The following is a 26,516-nucleotide window of genomic DNA, read 5'->3' as shown; positions in this document are numbered from 1 at the left end:
GACCTCAGCCTTACCCCACTGGCTGCCAAGCCTGCTTTGAGCCCAACTCCTGGACTCCGGAGGACTGAGCCCCCACCGGAGCTGGCTGGGGCGTGGATCAGGGCGAGGGATAAAGGAGCAGGAGTAAATGTTTTGAACACAACTGGCTGTATGTGAAATGCAATGAGGAATATCACCCTCTGGTATCTCCTTTGCACACCAGCAGAATTTACTTTATTAAAAAATGACACAAAACAGGTCTGTACACATATTTACAGGTTAGAGGCCAGGAAACGTAGGTCCAAAGCTGGGAACAGGCCACTCACTTCTTGGAAAGCTTGACTTGTTTGTGCTTGGGGGGTGCCCACTTGAGGCAGACAGAGTCCACTATGGGAGAAAAGAGGTATGAGAGGCCATGGGTCAAGTCTGCTTACACCTGGCTGCTCTTCCTGGGCCCAGGCCAGGTTTCACCTTCTCAGGGAGAGAACAAAAAGACAACCTCAGGCCTGAGGAGGGGGAGGGAATCCCAGGAATGAGTAACCCGCTCTAGTCCTGGAAGCTGGTCCAACTGGTTTGGGATCTTGTAACAGCCCAAAAAAAAAAAAAAAAAAAAGGAAGCCTTGGCTCTTAATCCCCCCCCACTCCCCCTACACACACACACACACACACACACACACACACACACACACACACACACAATGCACACAGCAGCACCCCACACACCTGTGATGGGTGGTTTCTTATACTGGGCGCTTTTGAGGTGTTCCTCTACCAGCTTAGGTGTGACACAGATCACGTGCTGGCCCTTCCAGTACTTAACCATGTTGAGGGACTGCAGGGTGCTGATGATGTCATTCTGGGTGATGCTGGTCATCTGGCTGTAGAGAAGGAATATAGCATGGAGACAGGGAAAGAGACAAGACCCATGACCACCCTTAGGAGAGCTCACTCCTGCAGGATTCCAAGAGGATCCTTCACAAGGTCCCTGATGGACGGTGTATCCTGGACCTGGCTGGAAACTAAGGCTCTTACCTAAGATCTTTGATAGACAATGTGCCCCGGAAGTCTCGCAGGATCTCAAGCAAGACCCATGACCAGTAGCTTCGGTAGCTGAGTTTGCCCAGGTCACTCAGTGGCTTCTCTGGAGAGCCTACAGTACTCTCCAGCTTGGAGAGCTCATAACCTGACAGTGACAGAAAGAAAAAAAAAAAAAAGAAAGAAAAATTTAAAGATCCAGCCTCGCCCTGCCCCCACCCCATCATTCCCAACTACACCCACTTCCGAGGCTGTAGCAGCTACTCACTGAAAGCGATAAGGAACTTCCCATAGCCTCGCCGCTGGTAGGGGGGCAGTGTCAGGATGCAGGCCACGTTGTTTCCATCTGGGGATTCCTTCTCCTGTGGAGTGTGGGATACTCAGGCCCTTTGGAGGTTCTAGCCCCCAATCTAGTTTATAACACCTTCTCCCTAGGCTCCCCGAACTAGTTAGTACCTTAGAAAAGTAGCCGACAATGTGGGCCCCTTGCCTGTCCACTTCCGTCAAGACGTAAAAGACAAAGGGTTCCACGTCAAAATACAAGGTCTTGTGGTCCAGGAAAAGCTTGGCCAGCAGACACAGGTTCTGACAGTATATCTAGGATAGAGACAGAAGCATGCTGAACAAACAGCACATACAATGCCTCCGCTGTCTGGGACCAGCAACCAGTCTGCAGCTCTTTCTAAGTGCGAGGCTGCTCAGAGGAGTCAGGCTCAGGTAGGGGAGTAAGCGCCTCGTCGGGACAGAACAGAATTCAAACAAAGCAGAAAGGAGTCTTGCAGTCAGTGAAGTGGACAGAAGGAGACCCAAAGTGAAGTCCATTAGCGCTAACAGTAACAGGAGAGCTGGACTGATCATTGCTTCCCTTACTTATTTGTTTTTGAGACAGGGTCTCAGTATGTAGTCCTGGCTGACTTGGAATTTATTCTGCAGACCATCAGACACAGAGAGATCTGCCTGCTTCTGCCTCCTGCATTCTGGAACTAAAGGTGTGCTCCATCATGCCCTGCAACTCTGGCACTTTGTTAGTGGGGGGAGTGCACGCACGTTATGGCGCACGCGCACGTGAATGTTGGCGAGCAACGCTCCAGGATAAACTCGGGCTGTTGGGCTTGCACAGGCCAGCACTTCCCCTGTCAAGCCACCTGACCACTCTCGGGGCCAAAGAAAGGGTTGACACGCATGATCGGCTCAATCTTTCCAGACACCTAACTCGTGTCTTAGAACAGGAAACTGAGGCCCAGAAAGAACAGTGGCTTAGTTTCCATGACTGGTGAATGCCAGGGCAGAAACTCAGCTGGGTCCAGGCTCTGTCCCATTCACAGTCAACGCAAAGCTGCTAAGCAGAAGCTGCTAACTGCCAACTGGAGAGGCCTGCAGCCAGACCAAAACCTGAGCTGTCTGCCCAACTGGACACAGTTGCTGGGCCTCGGTCTAATTGACGCAGACAGGCCTGCCTAGACCAGCAGCAGCAGAGACAACGGTGCCTTACACTTGGTTTCCTAGTAGAGATTTAAAAGGGTTCTGGTTTGGGTTTTGGTTTTTCACTTTTTTTATTTTTATTTTTGAGAAAGGGTCTTACTATGGCCTAGAACTCACTTATATACCAGACTGCCCTTGAACTCTTGGAGATCTGCCTACCTTTGCTTCCCAAGTGCTGGGAATAAAGGCATGTGCTATCACACCTAGCCCTTTTCATTTTCAAGACAGAGTTTAGACAGCCTACAGCTCAGGCTGGTCTCAAATTTGTGGCAATCCTCCTTTCTCAGCCTCCTGGGTGCTAGAATTATAGGTGTGAGTCATCACACACTGGATGTCTCTCCTACTCTTGTCCAGTCTACTACTGTGGGAGCCCAGCACTGCTGGTCTGGTTTGACTCAGGAGCCTGAGTGAGGAAGTGTGGTGTTAATTCAAGGCTTCAAAACTGGCAGAAGGTGGAATTGGTAAACACCACCCCACCCTGTTTCCAGGGGAGGCCCCTCTGTCACTCTACCAGTTCAACCTAAAGGAAGTCAGAGTAGCTGGCAGGGAGCAGGCTTGGTATTCCCCTAGCACAAGGCCACCTGAGCCCCAACAGGTCTCCAATAACATCAAAGGCCATGTTTACCAACAGCCTACTAGATACCAGGCACGTGCCACATACCTGACATTTGTGGCCTCATTCGTTCCACCAAACAGATGAGGTAAATAATTATGACTCTTGACTTATGGATGCGGAAACAGGAACAAGACAAAGTGAAGTAGCTGGTCTGAGACCAGCCAGGAAGTGATATGGTCCTCTAAGAAGCCTGCTCGCCTCAGCTTGTACCACAGGGCCCTTCAGGGGAGACTGAAACACTTGCTCTCCTGACAGAGCAGCCAAGGCCAAAGCAAGCCACCAAAGTCCATCCCTGCTCCCGCTGAGACATCCCTTTGAGAAGCAGGAACTCAGCTGCAGCCTCAGAACTGAGTAGGAAGCTCTTACAAGATCACTTCCCGGGGCTGGGGATAGAGCGCTTGCCTAGCAAGCACAAGGTCCTGGGTTCGGTCCTCAGCTCTGGAAAACAAAGAGCACCTCCCCTTCCAGGCGAACATCTCTGGGTCACATAGAAAGAGGAGGCTAGGCAGGGGATTTAGCTCAGTGGTAAAGCGCTTGCCTAGCAAGCAAAAGGCCCTGGGTTCGATCCTCAGCTCAAAAAAAAAAAAAAGAGGAAGCTGTTTCAGGGCAGCCGCAGGGAAGACAGTCTCCACTTGCAGCTCCAGAACTAGCCAAACCAGAACCACCTGTCAGAAGGGAGTCCCAGAAACAGAGGGGAGCCCCAGCCTGAACTGGTATACCACTTGGCCACGTTCACTATACACCAACACAGGCCAAGCACCAAGGACACGAGAGCTCACTTGGCCAAGAGTAGCTATAGATACCCACTGAAGGCTGGTCTCTTCCTGGTGGAGGTGTTAAGAATTACCCAGGAGAAAGCCAGTTCCCCACAAGCCCTGGGCTACCAGCTCACCTTATGGTCTTTGCCGTCCACTTCATACACAGAGATGTTGCTCTTTCGATAGATCTCCTTCCCTGGGGGCTGCCGCCACTGACATTGGCCCTGGGGAGCAGGGTGAGGGAACAAGCTTCAGACCTTTATTCTATGCTAAGTGTCTCGGCCTCTCGTTTTGCCCTGTGCAGGCCCTATCTGTGTTCAGGGCTTTGTGTTCCTAACCATTTCCTCACCAGAATAAGATTGATTTCCTAACTAAGGCACAAAGAGGCTAATAACATGCAAGCATCACAATCAACTGATTTGAGGTCTGGCCATGACACCTTTCTGAAACCTCAGGTCCCTTTGGGAGACACCCTGCTGAGCTAGTGAAGAGCGCCCCCTTCCTGCCAGCACTAGTACAGCACTCCTTCTCACTGGCTGACGTTGCTCAGGGGCAGTCTTTGTTGTTGCCTCTTTTCTCTTTGCCCTGAGGAGCCCAATACCAGGCTTTAGTAAAGGGCAAGTGACTTGAATAGTTTGGTCCCATTCTGTAGAAGAGGAAACTGAGGTCTGAAGGAGTGGAGAAAACTGGGTGAAGTTACCCCACCAGCAGTGGGAAAGCTGTCTCTATTTTCTCTTTTCTTCTTTCCCTCCTTTCTTTAAAAAAACTTCAAAAAAAATTTATTTATTTATTTATTTATTTTATTTATTTAGGTTTTTCGGGACAGGGTTTCTCTGTGTAGCTTTGCACCTTTCCTGGAACTCACTTGGTAGACCAGGCTGGCCTCGAACTCATAAAAATCCGCCTGGCTCTGCCTCCCGAGTGCTGGGATTAAAGGCGTGTGCCACCACCGCCCAGCAAAACTTTTATTTTTTAGCTGGGCATGGTGATGCACATCTTCAGTCCCAGAACTCAGAAGGTAGAGGCAGAAGCAGAGGCAGCTGGATCTCCGTGAGTGTAAGGCCAGCTTACAACTCTGTGTGTGCGCGCGTGCACTTGAGTGCAAGGCTTCAGATCTCCTGAAGCTGGAGTTACAGGTACCTGACATGGGTGCTGGGGACTGGACTTGGGTCCTCTACAAGATAAGTCAATGTTCTTAACCCCTGAGCCATCTCTCCAAGCCCTGCTTTCCTTCTTTATGCAGTTCCAGCCACCTAGAGCTCACTATACATCCAGGGATGACCCTGAACTTCTCATCTTCCCATGGCCACCCCAGACACCAGGACAGAGGGGATATCGCCACACCCACAGGAATCCGGGTCTCTGGTCCCTTGGAGGTGTTTTGCCACTTCTCTGGACTCATCCCCGGGTGGTCTGTTGCTGTGGATATCGCTCTGTATAAATAAAATGCTGTTTGGCCAGGAAGTATAGGTGGGACAAGAAAGAAGAGAATTCTGGGAAGTGGAAGGATGGGGAGAGACACGGCCAGCTGCCACCATAACAAGCAACAGGTAAAGACACCGGTAAGCCACAAGCCATGTGGCAAAGTATAGACTAACAGAAATGGGTTAATTTAAGATAGAAGAAGTAGATAACAAAAAGCCGGCCACGGCCATACAGTTTCTAAACAATGTAAGTCTCTGTGTGTTTACTTGGTTGGGTCTGAGCGTCTATGGGCCTGGCGGGTGAGAGAGATTTGTCTTGACTGTGGGCCAGGCAAGACAACTCTAACTAGTCGGCCCTGCTGCAGGCCCAGCCTCACCAGGTGGAAGCGGTAGCTCTTCTCGTACTTCATGTACTTGAGACAGTACTCGCAGAGCCAAAGCTTGGGCTGCTTCCCATAGTCTTCTGGGAAAGGTGAGAAATACCAGGCATCGATTTCATAGTTCCCAATGTGGATCTTGTCTACATACTTCACTTTGGTGATCTGCAGACAGGGAGAACAGGGGCAGGCACAGCCCAGAGCTCAGCAGGAACGAGGAGGGCAGGGAGGACCCCAGCTGGCTCCCAGACCCTGCTTATTCTTACCGCCTCATGTTCCTTTTCCAAGGCTGCTGTGGTGGGGTCCATCTCTGCATAGGTCTGGGCGAGAAGTGCACAGAGATGAACAGACATGGTTAGACTGCCCCCCTCCTAGAACTCATTGCTTATCTACTGCCGTCTACAATAATAAGACCTCATAGTAATAATAAATAATCACACCAATAGCTCATGTGTTTTACTTGGCTGGGAGGCTGGCTCTTCTGAGCTCCTCTCCTATCTGCCTACCTCCCCACACACCCAGATGCCTCAGCCTGGACCTTAAGCTACATAAGCAGGGCCTGGGGTCAGGCCTAATTTGTGGTTAGGGTAAGATCTTCAGCCTGGCATGGTAGTGCTCGTCTTGAACAAAGCACCTGGGAACTAAGGTAGGAGCCGCTAAATCAGTAAGTGTGAAGTCAGTCTGGACTAGGCGGGACCCTTGTCAAAACAAACAAACAGGGCATTGGTGGCACACGCCTTTAATCCCAGCACTCAGTAGGCAGAGCCAGGCAGATCTCTGAGTTCGAGGCCAGCCTGGGCTACAGGGCAAGATCCAGGACAGGCACCAAAACTACAAAGAGAAACCCTGTCTCAAATAACCAAAACAAAAACCAAACAGCAACAAAAATCAGATTGAGGCAGGGTATGGCGGCACACGTTTTTTTAAATCCCAGCACTCAAAAGACAGAGATAGGCAGATCTCAGAGTTTGATTCCAGTCTGATGTACAGAATGAGTTCCAGGACAGTCAGGGACACACAGAGAAACCCTGTCTCCAAACACAAACAACAGCAACAACAAAAACAAACAAAGAGCTTCAGCTGTACACTGGGTCATGTACATCCAGAATAAGATCGGCTGCTGGCTCAGGTCCCCTCCTGAATCCCAGACCTCAGCAGAAGGATGCTCTGTGTGGGGTTCCCCTGCATACTCATGTCAGACAGTAGGTGTCCAGAAAGGTGTCTAGGCTCCTCTTCCTCCAGGGCCCTCTCTTTTTATTTTATTTATTTATTTACTGTATGCCGTCTTAAATACAGGTTTACAGCACAATGGTAGAACCCCAAAGGGCAGAAGTTCGCTTCTGATTTTTTTTTTTTTGGAGCTTAGGATCGAACCCGGGGCCTTGTGCTTGCTAGGCAAGCGCTCTACCACTGAGCTAAATCCCCAACCCTGCTTCTGATGTTTTACAATCTTGCATCTAAGCTGTTAATGCCCAATATGCTGGATACACAGACAGGGAACATCCCTTATGCATTCAGGAGGGTGGAATCTCACAGGGAATTAACATAGGGAGGATATCAAGGTCAAGGTCAGCAAGCAACACAACAGTTAACCAAAACGGGCCAGGGCCCTACAGGTCCCCTCCTTTTACTAAAAAATGAGCTTCTGACTTAGGTTGCGTGGACGTTAGCAGGTCACCTTACCCGTCATGGAGACACCTGTCCAGGCTGGGCTGTCTCTTAAACATCACTGACTGTCACTGGCTGACCTAACCAGTGGCCAACTGAGTGGACGCCAGCTCTTATCACCATGGCATCTCTGCAATCGGTTCTGGTACAACTTTTCTCTGACCCACTCCAAACAATCACTGCTACTTTAGGTCTGGACAACTGACAAGGGTTCCTTAAACTCCTGCTACATTTCAGCCCCTCAAATCCACAGCTATCAAAACTTTTCTTCCAGCTTTCAATCTTTTACACTGTAGTTATTTCCACTCTGAGAATGCCCTTCTTTCTCCTCATGCTCTACATGCTCACCTCACCATGGCAGAGCGCAGGTCAGGTGAGTCTATGACAGAGCTCTGTGAACTACCATGTATGAATGATTCATTTTGCTCTTTCCAGTTGTTCAAGGCCCAACATCCTTCCCAAGCATCTTCCAGTAAGTCTGACTAAATTCACTCACTTTTGTGTTGGGTTGTTGTTAATTATGTTGTTTTTGAGACAGGATCTCAGTATGTACAGCACACTGGTCTGGAATTTGCCCTGTATCCTAGACTGGCCTTGAACTAAAAACTTACAGGAAATTCTTATCTCAGCTGAACAATCCTTCCTACCTCAGGTCCCCAGTGCTGTGACTACAGGTATGTACCACCATACCTGGCCTTGACAGGGAATTCTTATTGCAATTTTTGAGAGTAGTAAACAGACAGAATGGGATGAGGTCACTTGCCCATGGATACCGACAACTGCCAAGCACTCTATAGATATTATTTCATTTGTCTTTGAAATGAATCTTTGAAACAAGAGTGCTTGTTATTCCATTATACAAAACCTAAGGCACAAAGAAGCAAAGTCACTTGCCCAAGGTCACAGAACTGGTACTCCGCAGAATAGCTTTGGTCTGCCCAATTCCAACAAAGGCAGGAAAAACAAAAGGAACAAAGATTTTTCCCTCAAAGGTCTCTTTAAACTGCATTTCTCAATTTTCACAAAGCATAATTCTTTTCTGCAAATACATTAAAGAATTACAAAACCACTATTTTTCTTAAATGTTGCAATTTATTTAGAATTAAACATTAATTAGAACAGGATGGTGGTACACACCTGTATCCCAGCACTTCAGAGGTGGAGGCAGGGGAATCGGTTCAAGGTCATCATTGGCAATATATCAAGCTTAAAGCCTTGTCTCAAAAAAGCCCAACTAATGAACAGGCAAAAATCTCCAAAACTTATGTAGATTCTAAAGAACCTTGCCAACAATCTCACCACTCACCCATCACTACTCAGCCCCCCAATTATCCATCTGTTGACTGAGAGTCCCTCTGTTCAAATCAGAAGTCAGCCTTTTAAACCTGTGCTGTCCAAGAGGACAGCCATTAATCACAAGTGCTATTTAAATGCAAATTCATGACAATTAAAAAACAATTCCACAGAGCTCTTACAGAGAAAAACCCTGTCTCATCCCTCCCCTTGAAAAACTTCTAGTCAAACTAGACACGCACACTGAGTACTGAGGAGCCCAGGTGACTGGAGGAGCCACTGTGTGGGCTACAACAGCCCAGAACCATCGATAACAATTCCACTGGGCAGTGCTACCCTGGACCTGGAGAGCCTTTCTAGCTTAGGGTATTGAAAACATTTCTTTCCTTTTTTTTTTTAGCTGAGGATCGAACCCAGGGTCTTGTGCTTGCTAGGCAAGTGCTCTACCACTGAGCTAAATCCCCAACCAACATTTCTTACTAAAGCATAATTGGATTGTACCCAGTTGAAATGTCTGTGTATATATACATATGTGGATTACAAGTGGAATACAACTAACTCAAAACAGTATTTACCCCTAAGAACATGGAAAACACCAGTATTGTCTACGTTATCATATTTCTTTCTTTCATTCAAAAAATTTTAAAGGGATGGACAAATGGCTAAGGGGTAAGGAGTATTTGCTGCTCTTGCAGAAGACCTGGGTTCGATTCCCAGCACCCACATGATGGCTCACAGCCATTTGTAACTGCAATTTCAAGGAATCCAACACCCTCTTCTGATCTCTGGGGCACCAGACATACGTGTGGTACACATGCAGGCAACATTCATACACATAAATCTAAAAAGCTGCTTCTATAAAATGTAAATGTTATCCCAGGCAACATTCATACACATAAATCTAAAAAGCTGCTTCTATAAAATGTAAATGTTATCCCAGGCAACATTCATACACATAAATCTAAAAAGCTGCTTCTATAAAATGTAAATGTTATCCCTGCCACACTAAACACATTTCCAGCCTGTGGACTTGTTAACACAGTGTCCCCAATGAGAAAAGCACTTCAGCACTGTGCTCCCCAAGAGCGTGTGAGCAGAACAAGGATGCTGAGGCTCACGGCTGTTGCAGGGCTGTAGGTCTGCTCTTTTTGGAGTTATTCAGGAAAATGTTCCTTTTCCTTTTCTTCCTTCTACCTTTCCTCTAAGCATGCTTTCCTTAGCACTCTGGGCCTTCCTCCAACATTGTCAGCTTCTTCACTCCTCTGAGCCTGCCTCCCTGCCATGTGGCTGACTATCACGGTGTGTCTGACCTCCATGCCATGGAGGAAGGGAGGAGGAAGAAGGGAGAGGGGAGGAGGGAGAAGGGGAGGAAGGGAGGAGGAAGAAGGGAGAGGGGAGGGGAGGGAAAGAAGGTGGAAGAGGAGGAAGAGGAAGAAGAGTGCAATCTTCCCTTCCTGGGTTTCACCCCTTACTTAAAAATCCAGTCTCGGGCAGCCTGGTGCCCTGGCCAGCCTCTGCACACACCTATGAGTTCTGAGAACAGAAAATGTATGTGCATACCGCTATGAATCAACTAACGCGCCGTGCGCACGCACGCGCGCGCGCGCACACACACACACACACACACACACACACACACACACACACACACACCCGTGGGCTGCTTAGGGAACCCCTGAAATGCAAGTATGGAGAGCTTCTAACGGCTCCTGCCACAGTCACCTCTGCCTTCTTACAACCCTTATGCCCATCGGTTTCCCATAGGAATGCAGAATGTGAACACTCACACCCCCACTTCAACCAAGTGACACACCTCCCCTGGGGAAACTGAAGACAGGGGTGGTGTTTGTTGAGGAATACTCCCTGAGAGGAAGCCACAGGGCTGAACCAAGGACTCCTGGCTGGTTGCCAGATCAGCCTCCACCTCGGATGTCCTCTCTTGAGGCCAGCCTGATTGCTCTAGGTCCTGCGGTCAGAGGCTCAGAGGTCGCAGGGCTGGGCCATGGCAATCAAGCACCACCAGGAAGGTGAGCCTGACAGCGACTGGTTCAAGAAGGCCAAGCTTGAAGCTAGAGGCACTCTATAGGGCTTTCGACACATCCTGGGAGGTGAGGGGAACCTGGGCCGCTGGATACCACCAACCTCACCAGCAGGCCGGTTGCCTTCTACTTCTGCGCCAACTATAGCAACCATACTGCAGAACGCAGGAGCAAGCAGCACGGATTCCAAAAGCACTATGAGCCTCCGGTGCCGAGGAAGTTGGTCAACCGCTCTGAGTCTGGTAAGTGGCTTCCTGACCATGCCATGTTATTCTTATTTATTTATTTTAAAGATTTATTTACTTATTATATATACAGTGTTCTGCCTGCATGTGTGCCTGCATACCAGAAGAGGGTACCAGATCTCATTACAGATGGTTGTGAGCCACCGTGTGATTGCTGGGAATTGAACTCGGGACCTCTGGAAGAGCAGTCAGTGCTCTTAACCTCTGAGCCATCTCTCCAGCCCTCCATGCCATTTTATTTTATTTTTATTTATTTATTTTTTTGGAGCTGAGGATCGAACCCAGGGCCTTGCACTTGCTAGGCAAGCACTCTACCACTGAGCTAAATCCCCAACCCCCCTCCATGCCATTTTAAATGGCATGATTCTTTTCCTAAACTTTACACCCTGCCTGCCTTGGGATTTTTCTTTTAAAGACTAATAAAACTGTCAAACTTCCAAAACAGAAAGAAAAGAGGGAAAGAGAAAAGAACTGGAGGTTCACAGTGGGCAGAACATAATCCCCAGGAACAGTAAAGGCCAGCTTCGGCTACACAGTCACAAGAAACCAAGACAGCCAGGCATGATGACTCACTCTTGGAAGCTTAGCACTTGGGAAGTAGGCACAGGAGAATCAGATCTAGATCTGCCTTGGCTATGTAGGAAGTCTAAGGCCAGTCTGGCCACATGAGACAGTCTCAAAAAACAAAAAGAGCCATTGAGGGGCCAGGCGGTGCTGGCGCACACCTTTAATCCCAGCACTTGGGAGGCCCAGCCAGGTGGATCTCTGTGAGTTCCAGGCCAGCCTGGTCTACTGAGCAAGTTGGTCTACAAAGCTACAGAAAAACTGATTCGAAAAAACAAAAAAAAAAAGCCATTGAGGTGACTCAGTAAGTGCTGGTATATGCAGTGTAAGCCTAGAGACCTAAGCTTGATCCTTGGAATTTAAAGATAGGAGAGGACTGACTTCACAAAGTTGCTCTCTAGCCTCCACATTCTCCAACCATAGCACACATACACCTGGCATAGATACACACACACACACACACACACACACACATGTATGTATATGTGTATATATATGTGTGTATGTGTATATATTATATTTTATATAAATATATATGTTAAAAAATAATCCTGGTTTTGGATACATTTCTACATATGTATCCAAAACCATGCTTAGGATCTGGCATCTGGCCCCTAAGACAATGTACTTCCTAATGAGATTACTTTTTTTAAGATTTTTTTTTATGTAAATTGGGGTTTTGCCTGCATGTATTTCTGTGTGAGGATGCCAGATCCCCTGGAATTGGAGTTACAGATAGTTGTGAACTGCTGTGGGTACTGGGAATTGAACTCAGGTACTTTGGAAGAGCAGCCAGTGCTCTTAAGCACTGAACCATCTCTCCCTTCCCCTAATGAGATTTCTAAACCTACCCGTGATCCCTCTGTAAACTAAAAAATGATGCTCAGCAAAAGGCCCCTCTGAAAGGAGGGAATGAAGTCTATTTAACCTAATACTTTGGCTCACAAACCATAAATGTGTGGCATAGCTCCGGCCCACCTGTTGACCAGCTGTTTAACTTTGACATTCTAACTTCTCGGAAGCTAGAATAATTTCCCCTGTGCTGATGGGCTATTGGGGAGGATGAGCTTTTACAGCACTCAGCATGGTGCTAGATAAGCAAGTAACTGACATAATTGTGTTTCCTTTTCCTTCCCTTTGGACGTCAGGCTCCAGAGTTCCAGTCCTAACTGTACCATTTCCTTGCTGTGAGAGAGCAAGTCTCTTCTCCCTATAAACTGAGGTTTTTTAACATATGAAGAACAAATGAGAGATAAAATCCCTGGCACACTACAAGACTTCAAATGGGAGGCACTACAGAAAAGGGAGGGCAGGACCTTCTGTACGTGGTTGATCTCATCATGCTTTCGTTTTTGGTTTCGAGTGATCTTGCGCTCAGGCTGCTCCGCCGGCTCACTCAGGTATTTCTCAGAGTTCTTTTGCACGGCATCCTTCACCGTCTTGGTCAATGCTAGTCGGTTCTTGTCCACCCATTCGTCCAGTCGCCTGTTAACTGTTAAGAAGGATCATGAGGGACTGACCTGCTACCTCTTCCTTCCACCCAGGCCCAATGGCCCCAAACACTCACAGCCCACATAGTGTACATAGAATTCTTCTCGGCCCTCCTGGTCATTCACTCTAGACTGGATCACTTCTGCTGAATCTGTAAGGGGAAAAAAAAGGATCTGATGCACCGAGGGATAATTTCCAGATTCACACACCCGTTATAACTTATTCACCCTATAAGGTTAGGACTGAAGTTTCGGGGAAGGGGAGTGAGGCTTACCCAGGGGCAGAGATCAGAAACCTGAGGAAACCTGGTATGTATGTGTGTTTAAGTCTAGCTCTAAAGTCAGTGATCATTTTAGTCATTCACTTATTTGGGGGACATAGGAGCTGGCAGGGGGTTAAGACAGTTTAAGCTTCTATATAATTCTCCCTTCACATTTCCTAAATGAATGTAACTGATTACATTATTTTGACTTTCTGAACCTTAGTTTCTTCATCCGGAAAGTAAGAATAGTACCTACTTAAAACAGTAAAAAAAAAAATTTATAAAAAAGACTTAAATGTTAGCACATTGACAGGTACCCAGAATGCTTGTCTGCTGGCCAGAGAAAGCAGAGACAGTAATGGATCACAAGAGGACTTGCTCTCCAGCAGCTCCCCATTTAACAGAGGAAGGCAGACGGTTTTAACATGTTGCATGCATTATGGATGAGGTATGAAAAAATATTACAGAACATACAAGCAATTAACTTTGTCTAAAGGGGTCAAGAATGGGATCACCAAGGGAGATAAAGTTAAGAGCTAGCTAGGCAAAAATGAGAAAAGGCTACTATATTCCAAGAAGAAAGCACAGTGTTAAAAGGCTTATAAAGGCAGTCTTTGGAGAGCGGAGCAAGGCCTGATCTGGCAATGGCCTTTACTAGGAGTGCCTAGAAACTGGAGAGGTCTCAGACATGACCCACACTTTGAGGAGTTTTGTTTTGCTTTTGAGACAGGGTCTCTCTATGTAGCCTGGCTCTCCTGGAACTTACTAAGCAAGAAGGCAGGCCTCGAACTCACAGATATGCCTTCTCGGTACTGGGATTAAAGGTGTGCATACCATGCCCCACATTTATTCTAGTTTTAAAATTACATTTATGCTGGGGCGGTGGTGGCACACGCCTTTAATCCCAGCACTCTGGGAGGCAGAGGCAGGTGGATCTCTGTGAGTTCAAGGCCAGCCTGCCTACAAAGTGAGTTCCAGGAAAGGCACAAAGCTACACAAAGAAACCCTGTCTTGAAACATCAAAATAAAAATAAAATTACATTTATTTATCTTTTTTTTTTTCCAGAGCTGAGGGCCGAACCCAGGGCCTTGCACTTGCTAAGCAAGCACTCTATCACTGAGCTAAATCCCCAACCTCCACATTTATCTTATTAGGGGGAGTAGGGAGGGTGCTCACATATGAAAGTCAGAGGACTACCACTGAGTCATTGTTTCCTTCAACTGTATGGGTCCTGGGGCTAGAACTCAGATCGTCAGGGTTGGTGGCAGTTTTACCTTTTGAGCCATCTCTGCTCTGCTTCGAGTTTATTTTGAAGCCAGGAGCTTGGGTTATTTTGAAGATGGAAGGGAAAGGAACGTAAGTAAAAGGGAAACATGCCAGGCGGTGGTGGCGGCGCATGCCTTTAATCCAGGCGGATCTCTGTGAGTTGGAGGCCAGCCTAGTCTACACAGTGAGATCCAGAACAGGCCACCAAAACTACACGGAGAAACCCTGTCTCGAAAAAGAGAAACGTGTTTTTATGAACGGGGTGTCCTCTTTGCTGGCATTGCAGGGGACGAGAGAAATGTAAATGTAAAGACAGACAAAACCAAAAATACCAGCGAAGGAACAGAGCGAGAAAAATGAAGCTTGGAATCTGGCAAGAATGGGTGCTCATACGCTCACAATGTGATCACCTTACTGATGCCTTTACAAGAGAAAACAAGCATAATCCCTGACTACAGCCTCCCATCAGAGCGAGTTCCTCAGCTCCAGATATTACCTTACCTGAGTCGCCACCCTCACCCCAAGACTCCCAGCCCCCAAACTCCGCCCTGTGGAACACCCACTCACTCCTAAGACCTGCCCCAGCCCTAAGCCCCGCCTCCAGGCCCTGGGCCCCGCCCTCACGCCAGGTGCTATCGGGCCGCCGGCACAGGTACGTTTCTCCGATTTCCACGGTGACTTCTGGTTCGCCACGCGCCGGGGTCGGCGGAGAGACGCGGCCCGGGGACCGGGCAGGCCCCTCGACAGCCGCATTTTCCCCGGGCCCGGGCTCGCCCTCCCCCACAATTCCCGAAGTCGTTGCAGCAACTGCGGCTGTCGCTCCCTGTGCCGCCATTGTGGTACCGGAAGGTGATGAGGGAAACCAGCGAGACGGACGCTTTTAGTTCCGGGTCAGGGGGTGGGGCGGAGTCTCAGTGTTGGAGGTAGGAGACTGTGATGTGGAACCCCTAAGGCTCTTTGTAGTTACACTCTAGAAACCCGTCCGGTCTGATTTCTCCCCGATCGCCCCCCCCCCCCCCGCCGCCTTTTTTTATTGAGACGGTCTAATTACATAGTCCTGAGTGACTTGGAATTCGCCATGTAGACCAGGCCGGCCTTGAACGCACAAGAAATCCACTGGCCTCTTCGAGTGCTGAGATTTAAAGACGTGCGCCACCACGCACGGACTCAATCTGAGTTGTTTTGTTTTGTTTTTTTCCCAGACAGGGTTTTTCTGTGTAGCCCTGGCTGCCCTGGAACTCAACTTTGTAGGCCAGGGTGGTCTCGAACTCACAAAGATCCGCCTGTTTTTGCCTCCGGAGTGCTGGGATTAAAGGCGGGATTAAAGGCATGCGCCACCACCACCGGGCTTGTTTGTTTTGATACAGGGTCCCCTGTACTTGAGGCTGGCTTCATACTTGCTGACCTAGCTCGTCTCACTTTAGGTTCCCAAGTGCTGGGATTAAAGACTAGCACCACCTTCTTCCCCTTTTTGGAGAAAAGCTCTCTTCACTGGCTGGCCTCAAACTCTGAATTCGTGGCAGTTTTCTGGGGATTACAGTTGTGCTCCATCATAGCCAATTAGTGGGATACGGAGGACTGAAGCCCAGGGCTTTATGCATACTGCCCAACACTTGTTTACTTCTTGTTCAGGGTCGGAGTAAAAACAGTTGAGACAGGAAAAGAACAGGTGTGCCAAAAAACAAAAAAACAAAGACAAAAAAAATTGCCTTCAGAATAAACTTTTTTTTTTTTTTTTTTTTTTTTTTTTAAAGAATCACATGTAGTCCCAGCAGGGCTCAAACCTGTAACATCGCCAGACGTGACCTTGGGGTCTCATCACCTGAATACTGAGGGTAGGATGTGTGTTACCACACCAGGCTCATGCACTGCTAGGGATCGTACCTAAGGCTTCATCAATGCTAGGCAAACACTACCACTGAACTACATCTTCAGCCAGAACTGCAGCTCTTAAAAGGGGTGGGGGCGCTGAGCAGTGATACAATAAAGAGCTATTTTGGCAGTGACTGAAGAATCTTGAGTAGTGACCCTTTTCTGAGTAGTGTACCAAATTCACCGAGATTCAGTAAAGGTTAAGTCATATATACATATGGTCAAGTCATAGAATTATGTAAATCATATAGCAACATTCAAGTTACTCTTCTTATGGGTAGATGAAGTGGAGCAACATGTGTCGATTCACCGTCTTCCCCACAAGGGTCAAGCATGTTGGCCTTCATTACTGTGTTGGGTACCTAACACTTGCAGTAGCCTGACCAGTGCATAGTATGTTAGGAACTGTACCATGGGCAAAACTAGTAGATGAAAAGAATAACTGTTGGTTATATAAGAACGTAGTTCCTGAGCTTTGCGGACCTGAGAAATACGTAGTGATTAGGAATTGGCGTGCACCTGTGACATGACACCCACCACCAGTCTTCAATTACCTTTATACAAGCTGCCATTAAATTAGCTTCCTAGCAAGATGGCTTAAAAAAAAAAGATTTATTTCTGTTCTCCCTGCGTGTCAGAAGATGGCAGGTCTTATTATAGATGTTTGTGAACCACCATGTGGTTGCTGGGAATTGAACTCAGAGCCTCTGGAAGGGCAACCAGTGCTCTTAACCTCTGAGCCATCTCTCTAGCCCTGCAAGATGGCTTTTCTAGGGATGATAATGCCTGGCATCCAGTGTATCATCAGCTGGCTTACTGGAATAAAGTTCTTCTTCTCATCCCCAATCATTTAGACTAACTGGCTCACGCCACATGGTGAACATACCCAGCACTACTGGTAACTTCCACAGCAGCACGTAGCACAGTGTGAGGCAGAGTAGGAACTTGGTCAGCATCTCATTTAGACAGTCTCTGAAAGTTCTCTGACTCATAATTTGGTTATCAGTTTTCACAACAGTTCTTAAGAGAGATGCAGCTTGAGGTTGGGATTCAGAAACTATATCCCAAGAAATATCTGACCACTGGGTCTCTATGAGAGATGGCACTGGGAATAAAATCTTTTCTAGGGGATGGGGAGCTGGAGAGATGGCTCAGTGATTAAGAGCATGTACTGCTCTTGTGGATCTGAGTTCTGTTTCCACATCAGGCAGCTCACTACCTTCTGTAACTCCAGCTCCCAGAGGATCCTACACTCTCTTCTGGACTCCAGGCACCTGCAGTAACATGCACAAACCCACAGGCAGACACACATGAAAGGAAGAGAGAAGGCACTAGGAAAGACTGATTGCTTTGCTGCTGGGCAAGACAGACAGCACCAGGTATCTGGTTTCTTAAGACAGAAAAGACAGACAACTAAAAGATACCTTCTCTCACTACAACCCTGTTGTGGAGTATTAGTTTAAGATGTGTCCTATTTGTTCATGCTGTGGAACATCTGTTAATGGTGCAAAGATGTGATGCATTCTTTTATGTTGCATTTGTTTAACTCTGTGACACTGTGTTACTTAGCCTGCTAAAACAACTGATGTTCTAATAAAGAGCTGAACGGCCAATAGCAAGGCAGGAGAAAGGCTAGGTGGGGCAGGCAGGTAGAGAGAATAAATAGGAGAAGAAGAGGGAAATGAGAAAGAGGGGAGAGGCCAGCCACCCAGCCAAGCACAGATTAAGAAGGAAAGATAGATTAAAAAAAGCCCAGAGGCAAAGTGTAGTTAAAGAGAAATGTGATAATTTAAGTTAGAAAAGCTGGCTAGAAACAAGCCAAGCTAAGGCCGGGCATTCATAAGTAATAAGTCTCTGTGTATTTATTTTGGAGCTGGATGGTGGGACCCCAAAGAGTAAAAAAAACAAAACCAAAGAACCCTTTTCAGGATTGCTTTTGCTCAGGCTTCTGTTACCTCAATACTTCACCTGACATCTCCACTTACAGATGATATCCTTCCTAGGTAAGGATTACCCTAAGCACAGTAAATCGTTTGATCAGATGTCAACACACACTTACAACCCCATGCTGCCTTCCTTCATTCCAATGTCCACCATGATTCTAACACGCAAATCCAACTGTTCTTCCTAGAACTGTATAGGGACTGCACTCAGACCACCCCTATTATTATTATTAGTGTGTGTGTGTGTGTGTGTGTGTGTGTGAGTATAGACGTACATGCATGCAGGTAAGGACTCTTCAGAATTCCATTTTCCTTCTGCCATGAGTTCCAAGGGCAGAATTCAGTGGCAGGTGCTTTTACCTGCTGAACCATCTCACCGGGCCCAGATCCTTTTTGTTGCTGATGGTTAGATGTGTGTTATTTCTCTGTGTGTTATCAGCTCTCTGTGCTTTCAAAGACTAGAGACTCTTATTTGAAAACTGCCTAAGGGATTTGAGACAGGGTTCTGCCAAGCAGCCCAGACAGGCCTTGAACTCACCATCCTCCTGTATTTAAGTGTCCCAAGTGCCAGGATCCCAGGTGTGTATCACATTTGATTCTGCCTGAAAAGGCTAAAGAGTTTTGTTTTGTTGTTGTTGTTTGAGACAGGGTTTCTCTGTGTAACAGCTCTGGCTGTCCTGGAACTCACTTTCTAGACCAGGAGGGCCTCAAATTCACAGATATCTGCCTGCCTCTGCTTCCCAAATGTTGGGATTAAGTGCTGGAATAAAAGGTGTGGGCCACCACCTCTGGCTAAGAGTTTTCAGTCTAGAAATTTAAATACTTTCCCATCTCCATGCCCCCAAACAGGGAATTACCGTGGAGCTTACCACTCATGACAACTTCTGAGGAATAGTGTGCTCGCTCTGGACTTTTTATTAAGACCTCAATTGACCTCTCCCATTTCCTTTCTTGCTTCCCCTACTCACTTTTGGAAGCAAACCCCCCCCACACACACACACACACACACACAACGGAACTGAGGACATTACAGTCTCTCAGCCCTGGGACCACTTTAACAAATTATTTAGACACAAATCTTCCTCAGGATCAGCTCCTAAAGAATCCAACCTGGGGTGCTGGAGAGATGGCTCAGAGATTAAGAGAATTGACTGCTCTTCCAGAGGTCCTGAGTTCAATTCCCAGAAACCACATGGTGGCTCACAGCCATCTAGCTATACTGAGATCTGATGCCCTCTTCTGGTGTGCAGGCATACATGCGGACAGAACGCTGTATACATAATAAATAAATAAATCTTTAAAAATTAAAAAAAAAAAAGCCGGGCAGTGGTGGTGCACGCCTGTAATCGCAGCACTCGGGAGGCAGAGCCAGGTGGATCTCTGTGAGTTCGAGGCCAGCCTGGTCTACAAAGCTAGTCCAGGACACGTTCCAAAGCTACAGAGAAACCCTGTCTCGGGAAAAAAAAAAAAAAAAAAAAAAAATCCAACCTGAACCATCCCTTCCTATCTTAAAACCCATCCAGGAGTCCTACTGCCTCAGGGTGAGGCCTGAGTCCCAAGCCAGCAGGACTTCCAGTGTGGCAAGCCTCTGTAGTTCCCTACCACCTGCCACTTGGTCCCCAGATACAATTCCTGTTTCCCCTCAATCCCGGTTCTATCCTGGAGAGGCAGGAGATGGTATTGACCCACAACTGGCCTCACAAAGAGATCTGACAGGGATCAGACATGAAGTCAAGAGATGGGTCTATCTCAGCACTTAGAAGGCAGAGGCAGGAGAGACTGAGGCAAGTTTAAGGCCATCCTGGTCTATAAGTCAAATTTCAAGCCAGCTAAGGCTACAGAGAAGCAGTCTCAAAGAAAAGTCTGGGGATGTAACTCACTTGCAAGAGTGTTTGTCTGGCATGAAAGAAGCTCTGCTTCTGTCCCAAGCACAGCATAAAAATAGGTATGGTACTGGATGATTGAATTTCCATGGAGAAGATCAGAAGTTCAAGGTCAACCTTGACTGATAGCAAAGGCAAACCAGCCTGGGCTATAGGATACCCTGACTCAAAGCACAAACAAACAAAACCCAGCAAAGAAAAAAAGATCTGGTTCTTCTATCCAATCCCACCAGGCAAGCTCTTAGGTCCTAAACATGGAGGAGAGGTGCTTTCAGTTGAAATTCAACAAAAGTTCTGTTCCACACAGTTCTCGTGCTTTCTCCCCAAGGCCTAGGCCCTCCCTAAGAAGACTTCTTTATCAGTGTGAAGTGGTCTCTGCATAGCCTTAGGCATTTCTTTTGCAGCCACAGCAGCCACAGTTGGCAGGCAGTATTTTTAACCTCACTCAAGCTCAGGAATCAGGTGGCCTAAAAGGTTGCCCAGTCTAGTGACCTTCACCTCTAAACTCCGTGACTACCAGGAAGGGAGAGCTCCATCTGGGCCTCAAACATCGTCTGGGGCCCAGAAAGATTTGTCCAATAAGCAGAAGCTGCCAAAGTCACCCCCACTCCTGCCAAGTCAAATAGGCAAGAGCCTTGGGGCCAGTCCTCCTGCCAGGGTTGCCAGGCCAGCTAGAGGCTGGGACATGGCCCACGTTAACTCCCAGGACCCAAGAGACAGAAACAGAAGCTCACCTGCCCTCCCAACATTTGGGGCCCAAGAGGGCATTCAAAATGCAAACTTTAATAAACAGCAGGTCAAATAAGGATTCCTCAAGAGTGAGAATATAGCAGAACTGGTATTAGAGGCCTCAGCGGCTCCTGCTTCCTCCCCTCCAAGACTTGGATGTAGAAAGCAGTGGGCCCTGCTGAGGAGGAGTGACGCCCAGCTCCACGTAAGTCCACCTGTCTGCGCCCCTAAGCGCCACACAGCAGCAGCGTGTGGAGCATCGTGGCCCCCAGCCAGGCCAAGAAGGTCCTAGGAGGAGTGTGGCAGGCCATAGGCCAATAGCCGCCGTCAGATCCTGAAGCTTTCTTCCCGGCCATCAATGTGGCGGAGCCGCAGGTAGACATCTGTGCCAATGCCCTGGAGGGACTGTAGCTGCAGGGAGCCACCGAGATACTCCGCATAGGCCCTGGACGTGGGCAACCCGAAGCCAAAGCTGGGGGCAGTGGATAGGATAGGGGGCTTCAGAAGCTTGAGTGTCCTGGTCTACCCTTCCCCCCATCTTGGGCAGGTGGGGGGCCCTTACCCATGCATAGGTCCTGACTGGCTGCCACTGTGCATATCCAGGTGGCCGAAGAGGGGGCTGATTCGGGGGTCCTGGGTGCTGGCCTCGGCTGTGGTGAAGTGGTAGTCCATGACCCTATCCAGGTCTTTGTGAGCAATTCCTCCACCCCGATCTGAGATCCTGGTAGGATGTTGACAACACGGACTGGTCAGGTCTGATGAGGTCTCACTAGCCCTCTAAGCAGACAGTGCTGAGTGTGACTTCCTGCTCCATGAAGGCAGAAAGTGGCTTTATTGATGTTTACCACTCTGCCGGGGCCACAGACTGCTTATACTTGATCATTCGATTTGACATTTGCTCTAACTCCCATCAAACACCAACTCCAGGTTCCTCAGCTGGCCCCAAATCCATAGAGCCCAGGTCCTGGCAAACTCAGCATCCAAGAATATCTTTTCTGACCAGGCTCCAAGCCCCAGAGGTGGGTAGGTTCTGGTTTGAGGTCCTACAGCAAGTTAGAAATAGCACCCAGAATCTTCATCCACCCCAGCCCAAGTCTATTTGAGCAAACCTGATGATGAGATCAATATCATTATTGGCGATGGTGATGACCACATCTGGAACGTTGTAGGGGGTATCTAGGTGACTCTCCATTGTGGCTCTATTCAGGAGAGAGAGACCAGTCGATGGTGGCACCCTAGTTTGTCTTCCCCAACCCAACACAACCAGCCTGCCTACCTCATGGCATTCTTGAGCAGCTCGGGCAGGATGTAGTCCAGCGGCATGGGGATGAAGGGGAACCGGGCAGCCACGTGCCCATTGATGCGGACTCGGGGGGCATTGCCATACTTGTGCTCACACAGGCGTCTGTGGATACAAAGGTTCGGCAGGTATTTCTAGAGCTGTTGTCCCTAACCGAGGTAATTCTTCCCAAGGAGCACTGGGCAACACATAGATAGTTTTGCTCATCACATGGAAGGGCATTCCTGCTGTCAAATGAGTAGAAGTCAAAGGTCGCACCAGACAGCCTATGCCAAATGCACAATAGCCCTCCACTAGCTTAAGATGTCAGTAGTGGGGCTGGAGAGATGGTTCACTGGTTCTTTTATTTATTTGTTTGTTTGTTTTTGAGCTCAGGACCGAACTCAGGGCCTTGCGCTTGCTGGGCAAGGGCTCTACCACTGGTTCTTAAGAACACTTATTCTTGCAGGGGATTCAAATTCCCAGCACCCATGTCAGGCAGCTCACAACTGCCGATAACTCTAGTTCCAGGGGAACCTCTGTGGGCACCAAACACAAACATGGTGCACATACATACATACACGGAGACCAACACTCACACACACAGATAACAAGTAAGTCTTTAAAGAAATATCAATAGTGCCACTGTGAGAACCCTGCCTACACTGCACATGGTGACATACATCTGTAATCCCAGCAATAAGGAAGACTGACACAAGCCAGGTGGTGGTGGTGGTGGCGGTGGCGGCGCACACCTTTAATCCAGCACTTGAAGAGGAAGAATCAGGTGGATCTCTGAGTTCAAGGCCAGCCTGGTCTACATACGAGAGTTCCAGGACAGCTAGAGCTACCTAGTGACACCTGATCTCAAAGGAAAGAGAAAGAAATAGTTTAGTGGGAGCTAGCAAGATGGCTCAATGATTAAGAGGTCCTACAGAGGACCTGGGATCAATTCCCAGCACCCACATGGCAGGTCACAACTATCTCTAACTCCTCCTCCAGGGGACCCAGCACCCTCACATAGACATACATGTAGGCCAAACACCAATGTATATAAAATACAATATAAATGAATGATTAAAAGAGAAAGAAATGGCTTAGTGAGTCAGGCACTTGCTGACACGCCGGACTACCTGAGCTTAGTCCCTGATCCCACATAGTGGAAGGAGAAAACTGGCCCCATCCAGTTGTCTTCTGACAGAATTGTTGCACATGAATACACACATTATTATACCCTCAGAAATAATTAAATTAATAAAAAAAAAAAAAATCCAAACCAAAACTGGCTAGAGAGATGGCTTAGCAGTTACGAGCACCTGCTGTTCTTGCAGAGGACCTGGGTTTGGTTCCCAGCACCCACACGGCACACAGACACACATGCAGGCAAAACACCCATACACAGAAAATACTGCTTTTAAAAAAGCAAAACAAAAAAGAGCCCTTGCCCTAGACTACACAAGGACTCAGACACTCTCTCTGCCCCTGGATATCAACCCCCTGCTCCATGCTAATCTTACCTGGCAAAGTCCACCCACTTTTCAATAATCTTCTTCGGTGACAGGCGAGTGCAGATAATGCCAACAAAATCAGGCTGGCAGGAAGAAAGAAGGGCGGAGCTAGCAAGACCTACCCCCGCTGCCAAATGCCCATGGCTTCTGGACTGCCAGAGCAGCCCCAACGCCCATCCCTGGCCCCAAGGGGGCTCATGGCCCATGTGTCCCCATTTAACATCCCCAGGTCAGTCTGTCCTGCCGTGGACTCCACCTTGTCTTCATGCAGTGCCAGGTGGTGAGTGGCCAGCATGCGGATCCCAAGTCTCGAAGTCAGAGTCTTGTCCAAGAAGTACCGGACCAGCTTTTCATCCTATAAAGAGTTGGCCTCTAAAACCTGTGTCCTGCCTCAACCATCCTACTTTGCCGGGCCCCCTGCTCTGCTGCCGCTGACCTCTATGTGTTTCCGGCTCTCGCGAAGACCCTCAGCTAACAGGGTCACCACATCCTTGTGGTCATCCAGCAGCTGTCGTACCAGCTGGCAATACCGGGCCTCGTCGGCCTGGTCCTTGATCTGTAGGTCACAGAGTCATAAGCACGGTGGTCCAACCCTGACCTTGGCCCCTCACCCTACTCAGCCAAGCCTCACCGGAGGGAAGTCTGTCAGCTTCTGGAAGGCCCGGATGTATAGCTCATGCTGCGTGGAATAAGTATGAGAATTCACAGAGCTGTCACAGACACTCGAATAGAAAAGAGTTACCATAAGGATCACCACCCAACTCAGTATCCAAGCCCCGATAGACCCTTCCAATTCCCACTGAGATGCAATCTTGGGCCTCTGATGTTCTGAGGCTCAGTCCCATCTGGACCTGACACCTTTCAACAGGCCCGGGCTCTCCCATTTGCCTCTTGGGCAGTGTGCATACTGACAGGAAGTCCCCTCTACCTTACCACATGCAGTATGGTGGGATTGCAACCAATGATGAAAGGCAGGCTACGGAAGCCCTTGATGCGGTGAGCAATCCTCACTGGCAACTCTTGCTGCAAGTAGCGGCCACTTTTCTATACGAAAAAGGGGAGGGCCTAAGCAGCTGGCTAGAGTCTCTGGAGCAGCAAGGAAAGAGAGAGCCTTACCAGAAGGTGGCTGCCATCCTGGGATCGGCCAGAATAGAGCATCATGGTGGGAGTGAGGCGGACTGAGGGCTGAAAGGGAAGATGGACTTTGAGCACCAGACATTCGAGATCCCACCAACCCACACTGGCTCAGCCCTTTCCCTTAAGACTTATTCCAACTTGACTTCTGCTAATCGCCCAAGCAGCCTACCTTCTCTGCTGCCACGTCAATGGCTGACTGGTTGTAAAAGGAGGTGACAGTCTTGGAGCGTTCTCTGGCCAGCTCCACATGATGTGTATCGGTGGCTGATGTTGATCGAGCCCGGAGGGACAGTGAGGACCCTAAGAGGGGCCGAAGTGAAGGCCCTCTCCGAGGGCCGCTGCCCAGCACCAAAGTCAATATCATTGTCCTGTTTCTTTGTTGGACTAGGCTGCCACTATTAAGGGTCCGACAGGCAGTGGTGACCCCAAAGCAGAGCAGAGAGAGTAGGCAGGGCTTTTCTCGGATTTCAGGGATGTGGGTCCCTCAACGATGCTGACATGCTCAGCGCAGGCTCAACAGCTTCCATCTATTGGAGTGGTGGAAGACAGTTGTAAGGATCCGAATCCAGATGGTCTGCACTATTTCTCCAAGTGCACACCAGTAACCTCAGACCTGGACAATCTTGCCCAACCCTTACAACCACCATCTCCCCAGACACTCAGGCCGAGATTGGACAACATTTTCCGGGTGTTGTACTCTTCTATATGAAACTTAACCTGACAGTGTATGTATGCACGCTCGGGGAAGCGGGTGGAGTAATCTCCAGTTCATTCTAGACATAAGACCTCTCCCCAGCTCCCTCAGGTTCTGGACAACCCCGTTCAGGGGGTGGATCTGACCCCTAATCGGCATTACGAGACCCGAATCCCTTGAAGACTGGCCTGCGTCCGTGCGACAAGCATAGCGTATAGGAGAACAGGGTGCATGCAGCAAAACTGCGGTCCCAGGGTTCCCCATCGGAGTCCCCCTTCGCTGGGTCACTTAGTCCGGCCGGGGTCCCCCCATATGGTAGATGCCAGCCCCCGCCCATGCGCACTCCCGCGCAGAGGTGGAGACTGAGGACGTGTGCTGCCGAGCGTCCACCGGAGAGGTTCTGTGCGAGTTACTCCACTTACCGCGAAGCCAGACGCTGGGCCCGGGTCCGAGCGGAACCGCCGAAGCAGTCGACCCGCCCGGCTAGCCGAGCCCGCCTGCGCCCTCCTCCTATGTAACATCGCGCGGGCTGTGTGTGCCCAGTGCCTCCTGGGAGTTGTAGTTTGGCCACGAGGACTTGCGTAGGCTCCTGCCCATGGGGTATCCCCAACCCCTTCAGATAAGTAGTTTAGTTCCCTCCGGTGGTCCCGAAGTTACCAGTGGCCAATCATCGACTCTACCTTCTGTTTTATAAAAATGAGCTCCCTGGGAGCAAAGTTTTTGAGAGCAGGAAAAGCCCTTATTAGATCCTAGGGTCCCATCCTTCAAGCTCCTAACTCATTCATGGTCTGCCTGGTTCAAACTCCAGCTCAGCTTCCTTAACACCCGAGGAAAGTAAGCTAATTTCTCAGTACTCTAATTTTGGTATTGGCAAAATGAAGAACTCTGTAGATTATATAAATTTATATATTGAAGCTGCCTAGAACAGTGCCGGCAAGTTAACATGACTGGGTGACTTTTCTGTCGCTCAA

The 26,516-nt window shown here is 48.6% G+C and overlaps 2 protein-coding genes across 3 annotated transcripts; both read right to left on the bottom strand.

Annotated features, from left to right (window-relative positions):
- Window positions 1–187: 187 nt before the first annotated feature.
- Kat8 (lysine acetyltransferase 8) lies at window positions 188–15,353 on the bottom strand. Its single transcript, XM_036194321.1, has 11 exons — window positions 15,125–15,353; window positions 13,048–13,122; window positions 12,797–12,972; window positions 5,938–5,991; window positions 5,672–5,836; window positions 4,005–4,094; window positions 1,471–1,611; window positions 1,283–1,376; window positions 1,012–1,162; window positions 703–857; window positions 188–366 (listed from the first exon to the last, which is right to left on the bottom strand). The coding sequence occupies exons 1-11, from the start codon at window positions 15,333–15,335 to the stop codon at window positions 302–304; spliced, it is 1,377 nt and encodes a 458-aa protein (XP_036050214.1). The 5' UTR covers window positions 15,336–15,353; the 3' UTR covers window positions 188–301.
- A 5,593-nt stretch (window positions 15,354–20,946) lies between these two features.
- Window positions 20,947–26,077, bottom strand: Bckdk (branched chain keto acid dehydrogenase kinase). 2 transcript variants are annotated; one of them, XM_036175749.1, is made up of 12 exons: window positions 25,968–26,077; window positions 25,021–25,378; window positions 24,831–24,899; window positions 24,648–24,758; window positions 24,346–24,393; window positions 24,151–24,270; window positions 23,971–24,069; window positions 23,724–23,797; window positions 22,204–22,332; window positions 22,037–22,126; window positions 21,490–21,648; window positions 20,947–21,338 (listed from the first exon to the last, which is right to left on the bottom strand). In XM_036175749.1, exons 2-12 carry the CDS (start codon window positions 25,213–25,215, stop codon window positions 21,155–21,157), a joined length of 1,278 nt encoding a protein of 425 aa, XP_036031642.1. In that variant the 5' UTR covers window positions 25,216–25,378; window positions 25,968–26,077; the 3' UTR covers window positions 20,947–21,154. The 2 variants fall into 2 exon arrangements, with proteins under 2 accessions (XP_036031642.1, XP_036031647.1); XM_036175754.1 differs by having other exon boundaries at window positions 21,187–21,399; window positions 25,968–26,076.
- Window positions 26,078–26,516: the final 439 nt, after the last annotated feature.

This window comes from Onychomys torridus, chromosome 1, assembly GCF_903995425.1.
Source record: "Onychomys torridus chromosome 1, mOncTor1.1, whole genome shotgun sequence".
NCBI lineage: Eukaryota > Metazoa > Chordata > Mammalia > Rodentia > Cricetidae > Onychomys > Onychomys torridus.
This window is presented reverse-complemented; position numbering and strand designations above follow the sequence as displayed.

What these genes read in the sequence shown, in the direction of transcription:
- Kat8 (XM_036194321.1), bottom strand. Translation starts at nt 15,335, where the DNA reads ATGGCGGCACAGGGAGCGACAGCCGCAGTTGCTGCAACGACTTCGGGA. An exon ending in GCGGCCCGATAGCACCTGGC is followed by an intron (nt 13,123 to 15,124) that starts GTGAGGGCGGGG and finishes TTCCCCTTACAG; the next exon opens with ATTCAGCAGAAGTGATCCAG. An exon ending in TGGAAAAGGAACATGAGGCG is followed by an intron (nt 5,837 to 5,937) that starts GTAAGAATAAGC and finishes CCCTGTCTGCAG; the next exon opens with ATCACCAAAGTGAAGTATGT.
- Bckdk (XM_036175749.1), bottom strand. Translation starts at nt 25,215, where the DNA reads ATGATATTGACTTTGGTGCTGGGCAGCGGCCCTCGGAGAGGGCCTTCA. An exon ending in TGGCACTGCATGAAGACAAG is followed by an intron (nt 23,798 to 23,970) that starts GTGGAGTCCACG and finishes TCTTCCTGCCAG; the next exon opens with CCTGATTTTGTTGGCATTAT. An exon ending in GATATTGATCTCATCATCAG is followed by an intron (nt 21,649 to 22,036) that starts GTTTGCTCAAAT and finishes ACATCCTACCAG; the next exon opens with GATCTCAGATCGGGGTGGAG.